General features: G+C 42.1%; 1 protein-coding gene and 2 long non-coding RNA genes across 3 annotated transcripts; 2 read left to right on the plus strand and 1 right to left on the minus strand.

Moving 5' to 3' along the window:
* On the plus strand, window positions 1-3,438 carry LOC133164178 (uncharacterized). Its single transcript, XM_061294300.1, has 7 exons — window positions 1-1,415; window positions 1,509-1,573; window positions 1,657-1,826; window positions 2,016-2,218; window positions 2,702-2,763; window positions 2,853-3,001; window positions 3,079-3,438. The coding sequence occupies exons 3-7, from the start codon at window positions 1,679-1,681 to the stop codon at window positions 3,165-3,167; spliced, it is 651 nt and encodes a 216-aa protein (XP_061150284.1). The 5' UTR covers window positions 1-1,415; window positions 1,509-1,573; window positions 1,657-1,678; the 3' UTR covers window positions 3,168-3,438.
* LOC133165263 (uncharacterized) lies at window positions 3,082-8,642 on the minus strand. The gene is made up of 2 exons (XR_009717551.1): window positions 8,411-8,642; window positions 3,082-3,606 (listed from the first exon to the last, which is right to left on the minus strand). It is a non-coding gene; the product is annotated as an uncharacterized LOC133165263 (long non-coding RNA).
* On the plus strand, window positions 6,736-8,430 carry LOC133165246 (uncharacterized). The gene is made up of 2 exons (XR_009717545.1): window positions 6,736-6,932; window positions 7,010-8,430. It is a non-coding gene; the product is annotated as an uncharacterized LOC133165246 (long non-coding RNA).
* Window positions 8,643-9,613: the final 971 nt, after the last annotated feature.

The raw sequence follows: 9,613 nt of genomic DNA on the forward strand, positions 1-9,613 counted from the left end.
AGCCAACCCCTACCCATGTCCCTGCAACTAACGAGCCAACTATCACTCAAGAGCCAACCTCCACCCATGTCTCTACAACCAACGAGCCAACTATCACTCAAGAGCCAACCCCCACCCAGGTCCCTACAACTAACGAACCAACGATCACTCAAGAGCCAACCCCCACCCATGTCCCTACAACTAACGAACCAACGATCACTCAAGAGCCAACCCCCACCCATGTCCCTATAACGAATGAGCCAACTATCACTCAAGAGCCAACCCCAACCCATGTCCCTACAACTAACGAGCCAACTATCACTCAAGAGCACACCCCCACCCATGTCCCTACAACTAACGAGCCAACTATCACTCAAGAGCCAACCCCCACCCAGGTCCCTACAACTAACAAGCCAACTATCACTCAAGAGCCAACCCCCACCCATGTCCCTACAACTAACGAGCCAACTACCACTCAAGAGCCAACCCCTACCCATGTCCCTGCAACTAACGAGCCAACTATCACTCAAGAGCCAACCTCCACCCATGTCTCTACAACTAACGAGCCAACTATCACTCAAGAGCAAACACCCACCCATGTCCCTACAACGAACGAGCCAACTATCACTCAAGAGCCAACCCCCACCCATGTCCCGACAACTAACGGGCCAACTATCACTCAAGAGCCAACCCGGACCCAGGTCCCTGCAACTAACGAGCCAACTATCACTCAAGAGCAAACCCCCAACCAGGTCCCTACAGCGAACGAGCCAACTATCACTCAAGGGCCAACCCCCACCCATGTCCCTACAACTAAAGGGCCAACCATCACACAAGGACCAACCCCCACCCATGTCCCTACAACCATAGGGCCAACCATCACTCAAGGACCAACCCCCACCCATGTCCCTACAACGGAAGAGCCAACTATCACTCAAGAGTCAACCCATGTCCCTACAACTAAAGGGCCACCCATCACTGAAGAGCCAACCCCCACGCAGGTCCCTACAAGTAAAGGACCAACCCCTGCCAATGTCTCACCAACAACTAAAAGGCCTACGGCTCCAAATCCAACAAATCCAACAGTTAAAAGACCAACCCCTACCAATGTCTCTACAACAACTAAAAGGCCTACTGCTCCAAATCCAACAACTCCAACAGTTAAAGGACCAACGCCTACCAATGTCTCTACAACAACTAAAAGGTCTACTGCTTCAAATCCAACAACTCCAACTGTTAAACGAACAACGCCTACCAATGTCTCTACAACAACTAAAAGGCCTACTGCTCCAAATCCAACGACTCCAACAGTAGTCCCCACATCTTCACCACCGGTTGTTGTGCTGTCGGCAACTTTGGGGGAACCGTTTGTGGAAGAATTCAACAACGTCAACAGTCCACAGTACAAAGCGCTTGAAAGGAGGGTTGTGACTGCGGTGGGTCCAGTTGTCATCCTCACTATGCTTTTTGTCCTGGCTTTTAATGTTTTTCTGGCTTCTAATTTGTCACCTTTTTTCCCCATGTTACAGTATGACATCATCTACAGGACGAGATATGGCATTTTCTTTATCCGTACCTTTGTTATTCGAATTTTGTAAGTTTGTGCACTTGTTTTGAGAACTGAGAATATCTGAAGCTGTATCCAAATGAAAACATATTTTGGGTCTTACCACACAGCCGCGCTGTGGTGTTGACGCGAATGGAAAACACGCAAGTGGAAGTTGGACTGGAGTTCAAGAACATATCTACCACTCCCGCGGACGAGGACGTCGTCGCTACCTTGGAGGAAACGCTCGGCCAGCCCAACAACACCTTCAACCTTTTCGTTGAGACCGTTGAAGTCATTGGTGAGTTCTCCCGCCGTCAACAGCTTGGCCATATCCGCCATTGGGATGTTAAAACCATTTTTGTCATTTTTGTGCCATCGGTGGAGGTTTATTAGGGAGTAGCAAGAATCTTTGGTCTAGTAAGTTTTGTTGTAGTAAATTTGTTGTGAGTACAAGGATGAACCAAGTGTCTCCCGATTGTTGTGCCAGACTCTCCGCAAAGAAATTTGACAACAGCAAAACCCAACGCCACTGCGACTCCAGCTATGGCGTCCACCGAGAACCCCGTGACGAGCATATCACTCACCACTCGGACTTTGAGGTTTACGTCTGTCGGCGAGGTGTTCACGAGCGACTTGCTCAATCAGTCATCTGCTGCGTTTATCAGTCGAGCGGAACTCATCAAAATGACGGTGAGGCCCTTGGAAAAATGTTTTGCGATTCACAACAGCATTAGAGTAAAGCACCTTCCCTAATTGTTTTGGCTTACAAAACGTTATGGAGCTTACAAAAGTGTTAGGTTGGAGCAATTCTGGGGGAAAAAGCATTCATGCTAATTTAGGCGCAAGCTCAAACTGTTTCATTTTTTTTGCAAATGTTGACAGTTGTCAGAATGCTTGATTCTCAGATTTTGACAAAAATAACATTGCGAGTTTTTCGTTAAATGCTGAGATTCAAGTATTCACATAATTATAATTACAAAAAAAGAAGTAGTGGTAGCCCACAGAAAAGGCTTCATTTTTAGCGTTTAAACTTCATCTTAACAGTGATACGGAGCATTCTGACTCATCTTACTGTGAAGCCACCAATATTCAGCCTGCTCATTGCAATACTTGATTCTCTGCATTCCAACTATGCGATAAACAAAGCTGATACATTGTGACGCTTCTCTACAGCTTGAACCATTCTACAATGTCACGTTTTCTTCATTCAACGATCTGACAGTAACGTCATTCAGGTATTATAAATCAATCAATCAATCAATCAATCAATACAGTAGAGGTGTATTTCTGGCTGAGTATTCATGAGTGAGGATTTTTTTTGCAGTAATGGCTCTATTGTCAACTTCATGGACTTGAGATTCGAATCCAGCCTGGTGCCCAGCAATAATGCCATTGCTAACGTTTTGATCAACGCGGCGTCCGACATCACAGTCTTCAACGTGGACACCTCTTCCATTTTTGTCAACGGCATACGTAAGCTATATAAAGAAAACAAAGTAATTTTTGCACAATTATTAAAGGCTTATTATTTTATATCTTTTTCTTAATAGTGATTTCAAGCGCAGCGAGCCATAAGACGAGCCTCATCACCGCATCTGGCATGGTGCTGGTGTCATGGTTACTGGTGGGCCAGCAGTAGCATCTTGGGCCAATTTGCCAAAATTGGTCGCCAGGGATCGCCGATTGCCATATCATTAAGCTCTATTTATAGGGAGGTGTATGTAAATCAAAGCTTTTGCATACTGTATGAGAACAAAATCTTTTGGATTTTCTGACTGACTAGTAAAATTAAAGCCTGTAGATACTATTTAAATGGAAGCTTTGGACACTGTAAGAACTGAAGTCTTTTGACATGCCATACAAATGAAAGTTGTTATACACTGTGTACAAATTAAAGCCTTTTAAAACTACATGCAAATGAAAGCCTCTGTACACTGTATATTAATCAAAGTCTTTTAACAATGTATACTAATGAAAGAAAACTTTCTGGTCACTATATAAGACTTGAAACCTTAAGGCACAATTTAAGGACTTACGTGATTTTGGCGCTCATTCTTGTTACAACACCTTGGCTGGCCCTGAAAAGAAACCAGTAATTGAAACCTAGTGTTGTCTTTTTTTACAAACATCAAATGAGTACTTTGATTTGCTCCAGAATCCTCCAGAACAAATTACATTCCCCTTTTAATGAGTTAAGTACATTAGCTCTTCCTCACCAATAATTTTCACAAAGTCTCGTTTTGAGGTCATTTGATGCCTAGACTTTAAGAACCCGCCAAGTTTCGGCCCAAATGATCTTATGTTGAGAAATAACCAATTTACGTTATTTTACATTTGAAGGAACATTTTAAGCAGATATCGATAACATTCTCACAGATTTCTTTCTAGGAAATTGTGGAAATCTGTGTTTTTTTGAGTAAATTTTCAGTTTTTAAGTGTGCCTAATAGTGCGGAAAATACGGTATTCATACTCCTTGATAACTACAAAGGGATTAATACAGCAACACTCAGTATTTTTAAAGATTGGGATGTGATGGAAATGTTGACCCGTTGCTACCTGGACAAACCTAAATAACTTTTCATCTCCAATTAGCCAACCACAATTTCAATTTTGTCAATCGTGGAAAAAGGTGAATCAATGAACAATGTACTTTAGGTGACCATGACGTCATGCCATTGACAAAAAAAATGAAAAGCATGTTGACGAGCCTCTCTAATATTAGAAACGGAAACCAAAGTGGGATGAAACAACACTGAATGAGTCTCAAGCTGACAAGTGATCTGTGTGTGTGCGTGCAGTTTCTATTCCAAAAGAATGAAAAGAATTCCAAATGAACATGGTTAAAATGGATAACATTGAAAAATTGCAGCGAAATGTCAAATGTTTTCAGCAAATATTGAAAAATAACATTCTACTAGTGGCATGGAACTATTTTACAGTTGCATATAAAGATTAAAAGATTAAAGTCCCAATGATCGTCACACACACACCTGGGTGTGGTGAAATTTGTCCTCTGCATTTAACCCATCCCCGTGTGATTTTAATCCATCCCCTGGGGGAGAGGGGAGCAGTGAGCAGCAGCGGTGCCGCGCTCGGGAATCAGTTGGTGATCTAACCCCCCAATTCCAACCCTTAATGCTGAGTGCCAAGCAGGGAGGCAATGGGTCCCATTTTTACAGTCTTTGGTATGACCCAGCCGGGGTTTGAACCCACAACCTTCCAGTCTCAGGGCGGACACTCTTCCACTTGGCCACTGAGCTAGGCCACATATAGTATGTGTTCTTCTAAATAAGGTACATTATAGACTATAGAAGCTCCCCAAAGTGTAATCTTTGGACTAAATGTCCACAAGGTGCGCCATAGGCGACGTAATGAATCCCCACCGTGAATAACAGAGGAAACAGTTAGGCACAACACCTGAACTATAGTGTTTTTTCTTTTTGGTTGCACATACACACATATATTCACACCGTTATATGCGAGAATCGAACTCACGGTGTCGGCTCACAAGACAGGCAAGTTTACCCCTAAAACCTGTTTGTCTGGATTAAAATGTGTCCCATGATCCATGTATTTTTGAGAAGACATCAACCCCAAATGACATGCCGACATCTAGTGACATCACGCTAGCCATCCCCATAGAACAAAACAATGATCCAAATGTTTCCGTGAAAAATATTTAGATGCAGTGACGTGCGGTAAGTTTCATGACTGGGCAAGCACTGATGATGCTGGCGTCTTCTGATTTCAATTCAAAACAATGGAAGAAAGATTGGGGAGGCGTTGGTATGAGATAGTTTTATGAGAGACGTTGGTATGAGATATTTTTAGAGACTGCATTACAATCAGATCATCTTGTTGGTAGGGTTGGGTCGACAACGTTAAATTTGTGGTGAAACGGGTAAGACAGCGTTTTGTCTTGGTGATTACTAGTATTATTATGTTAGTATTACTGTTAAAAAAAAAAAAAAGCCCTTGACTGACTGAGTCTTTGGTGATTACTAGTATTATGTTAGTATTACTGTTAAAAAAAAAAAAAAGCCCTTGAGTGACTGAGTCTTTCTGTTTTTATAGACTATTATTATAATTATTATGATAAAAATAAAATCAAAAAAATAATCAGATTCTCAATTTAGTGGCATTTACAATACAAGTACACGAGTATTTAATGTTGTTGAAGCAATATTGTTGACGAATGACACAGTAGGAGTATTCCCCCCCCCCCCCCCAAAAGGCTGTGGCTTATCACTTTTTATATCTCCACCCCATTTATAACCCATATAAGAGGTTGTCAAAAAATTTCACCTGTGAAGAAAGGGATTTTTTCCAGAAAGATCATAGATTACAGCTTTTTGCTTCAATTCACACATTTTAAGGTAGGCTGCATAATATGTACAATCAAAATATATGCTGATTTTGTTGTTACTGCTGTGCAAATATCATGAAGACTCGTAAATTTGTCAATTATACAATTAATTGTAGTACTTTAAGAACTTTAAGATTGACCAATTTGATCGTCTTGTATATCTCAAGATGCAACAAATTGTAAAATAATAGTCTTAATCTCAAAACTGTATCAACATGCCATTTTTAGGGTGCATATTATACATGGGGGCGCATTATACATGGAAAAAGTAGTCTTAATCTCTAAACTGTAAATTAATTTGATATGTATTTATTTTAATCTACACCATTGGAGCAGATATGTTTATTTCATATTGTCAGAACTTGATAAAAACTGACCTTTTGCCATTATTTCAGGGAGTGCTTTGAAAGCAATGTCCAAAAAACTGGTTTTAGTTTTGATATTGGCCTGGGTGTTTATGGCTGCCTATGGCTAACAAAACCCGTCCAGCGATGACGAACAGTCCGGCAGCGGCGACGGAGAGTCCGGCAGCGGCGACGGAGAGTCCGGCAGCGGCGACGACGAACAGTCCGGCAGCGGCGACGGAGAGTCCGGCAGCGGCGACGACGAACAGTCCGGCAGCGGCGACGGAGAGTCCGGCAGCGGCGACGGAGAGTCCGGCAGCGGCGACGACGAACAGTCCGGCAGCGGCGACGGAGAGTCCGGCAGCGGCGACGGAGAGTCCGGCAGCGGCGACGACGAACAGTCCGGCAGCGGCGACGGAGAGTCCGGCAGCGGCGACGGAGAGTCCGGCAGCGGCGACGACGAACAGTCCGGCAGCGGCGACGGAGAGTCCGGCAGCGGCGACGACGAACAGTCCGGCAGCGGCGACGACGAACAGTCCGGCAGCGGCGACGGAGAGTCCGGCAGCGGCGACGACGAACAGTCCGGCAGCGGCGACGGAGAGTCCGGCAGCAGCGACGGAGAGTCCGGGAGCGGCGACGACGAACAGTCCGGTAGTGGCAATGAGGGGACTGTAACCCCCCCCTCATCCATACGTAAGCTATATAGAAAAAACAACGTAATTTTTGCACAATTATTAGAAGCTTATTGTTTTATATCTTCTTCTTAATAGTTGCAAGTGGAGCAAGCCACAAGACGAGCCTCATCACCGCATCTGGCATGGTGCTGTTGTCATGGTTACTGCTGGGCCAGCAGTAGCATCTTGGGCCAGTTTGCCAAAAAATCTCAGGGGGGTCCAAAATTGGTCGCTGTGAATCACCGATCATTAAGTTACATGTGAACGGAAGTGTATGTAAATTAAATAGGGGTGTAACGATTCATCGATACACCGATTACTCAATATAATGCTCTACGATTTGTTGGCATGGATGCTAAACGTAAACATCGATCTATATTGCCCGTTTTTGACCTCGGACATTAGACGCGACTTTATTTTGAAATCCAGTTCATTGTTGCTTGCTTCCTCTTTCCGGGAGCAGTGCGCGGTGTGTTGTGTTGTGAGCAGAGCAGGCACGTGAAAGGGGAGCCGACAACTACGCGGCTCCTGGGCTGGTGCTATGGCTAGTGTCCAAGAAGACGAGGAAATTCGCTCCCCTTTGGGCTTCAAGTTATTCGTTTGGAAGCCCTTTGTAATTTCCCAAATAAAGAGTTTGCAGTACCTTGTTGATTTTGCGTATGAATTGTTATAAATCAGGATATTGTTCTATATCGATCGTAAAGCACTATATCGTGATGTACCGTAAATGAACCACAGCAGGCTTTAAGATATCGGTAAATATCGTATCGTGTTTCTTTGTATCGATATGATATCGTATCGTGACAATACCCGCGATTTACACCCCTTAAATTAAAGCTTTTGCAGACTGTATAAGAATGAAAGCATTTAGATTTTCTGACTGTTTAGTAAAATTAAAGCCTGTAGATACTATTTATATGGGAGCTTTGTACACTGTGTAAGAACGAAAGTCTTTAGCCATTTCACACAAATGAAAGTTGTTATACACTATGTACAAATTAAAGCATTTTAAATCTATATAAAAAATTAAAGCCTTTGGACACTGTATAATATCAAAGCCTTTAAACAATGTACACTAATGAAAGAAAACCTTCTGGTCACTATGTAAGACTGGAAACCTTAAGGCGTGACTGTCATGGATGGAATGGAGCAGGGCGACCAAATGCAGCTTGGACCAGGGTTTATTGGAGAACTCAAAAACAGACTATAAGAAGCTCGACTAGGGACAAGACTAACTAAACAAAAGACAAGATACAGACAGGAACGACGACGACAGACGAGACGAGAACAATCCGACAGTGGACTTGGCGAGCACACAGACACTGACAGCTACAACAATTTAAACCTATTTACTCTGTATACTAAACAAATTATTTGTTGATTGTATAAGAACTAAAGACTTAGTACAATATATATAGAAATAAAAAAATCTTTATACACTATAAGAAGCAATATGAAAAATGTGACTGTGTAAAAAAAAAATACAATAAAACTTACCCTGCTGGGATTTACCAACACTCTTGGAGGCTTCTGCTCATTATTATCGACACCCATGAAGTGAACGTACATGATACAGAATGTGTCCTGAGAGAACAAAAAAAAACAATCAAGTGAAATATTTTATTTTCTATAGAGAACTTGTGTTCTTCCCAAAATAGCAAATGATAAACAACCAAGCAATAAATAATGTGAGAACTTATTTTTGAAAACTCACTGCGCAACATGTACTATACGCAGCACATGGAACAAACCGGCTGTCGTGGGCAAAGGCCAAGAAAGACAGGCAACCATATGAAAAGGTACAACTAAACTTTGCCAAGGAGTACCTGGACAAACCACAAGCCTCCGAGGAAGATGTTTTCTGGGCGGACGAAACAAAAATAGAGCTTTCTGCCAATGAATGGAAAAAAAATAATGTAGGCAAAAAAAAAAAAGGGTGCCAATACCGATGAGCAGGACTGGAATATAATTTGTTGTCTGGCCACAGATTTTATGCAAATTGATATCCTATCAAAATTTAAGCCTGTCAACACTTATGTATACCGGACATAGGCAACTGCTGGACCATGGGCCCACGTGCAGCCCCCAACCACACTTTGAGTGGCCCTTGATTAAATTTAGAAACAAAAGAGTAAAATGTAAAAATTTTGGGATAAACATTCAACATTTCTTCAATGGAAAATGGAGAGAAATGCATCTCAAATAATATAAAAATACCCCAAATATACGAACATAGTCCTGTACCTCACTAATATTGAAAATGTGAATGTCGCACGCATAGACGCGAATCACTCCACGCACACGTGTGTAAAAAAATACAATAAAACTTACCCTGACGTAACAGTAGCATTTAAATACTAATAAATGTACTTATATAATAATAAATTTACTGAAAAACACACACAATAGCGGCAGTTACAGTCAAGACCCGGCGAAACTCCCGCTCACTGTCAACTACTTCCGTGTACAGACGACCCGTTATAAACATCATACACTATTCATGTTCTACGCAAAATTATACAATGTACAACCATAAACGTATGTATCATTTTCTAAATTTTTATTTTATTTTATTTATTTAGACAGGACAGTACCAGTTTGATGAACACTAAAGATACAGACAAATATACCAGTGTAAAACCAGTCAGAATTAGCCGGAGCTAAATTTCATCCGTTGTCCTCGTAACATAGAACATAGAT

The sequence above is a fragment of the Syngnathus typhle genome, linkage group LG1 (genome assembly GCF_033458585.1).
Source record: "Syngnathus typhle isolate RoL2023-S1 ecotype Sweden linkage group LG1, RoL_Styp_1.0, whole genome shotgun sequence".
NCBI lineage: Eukaryota > Metazoa > Chordata > Actinopteri > Syngnathiformes > Syngnathidae > Syngnathus > Syngnathus typhle.

What these genes read in the sequence shown, in the direction of transcription:
- LOC133164178 (XM_061294300.1), top strand. Translation starts at nt 1,679, where the DNA reads ATGGAAAACACGCAAGTGGAAGTTGGACTGGAGTTCAAGAACATATCT. An exon ending in TGAGACCGTTGAAGTCATTG is followed by an intron (nt 1,827 to 2,015) that starts GTGAGTTCTCCC and finishes TTGTTGTGCCAG; the next exon opens with ACTCTCCGCAAAGAAATTTG. An exon ending in CGGAACTCATCAAAATGACG is followed by an intron (nt 2,219 to 2,701) that starts GTGAGGCCCTTG and finishes GCTTCTCTACAG; the next exon opens with CTTGAACCATTCTACAATGT.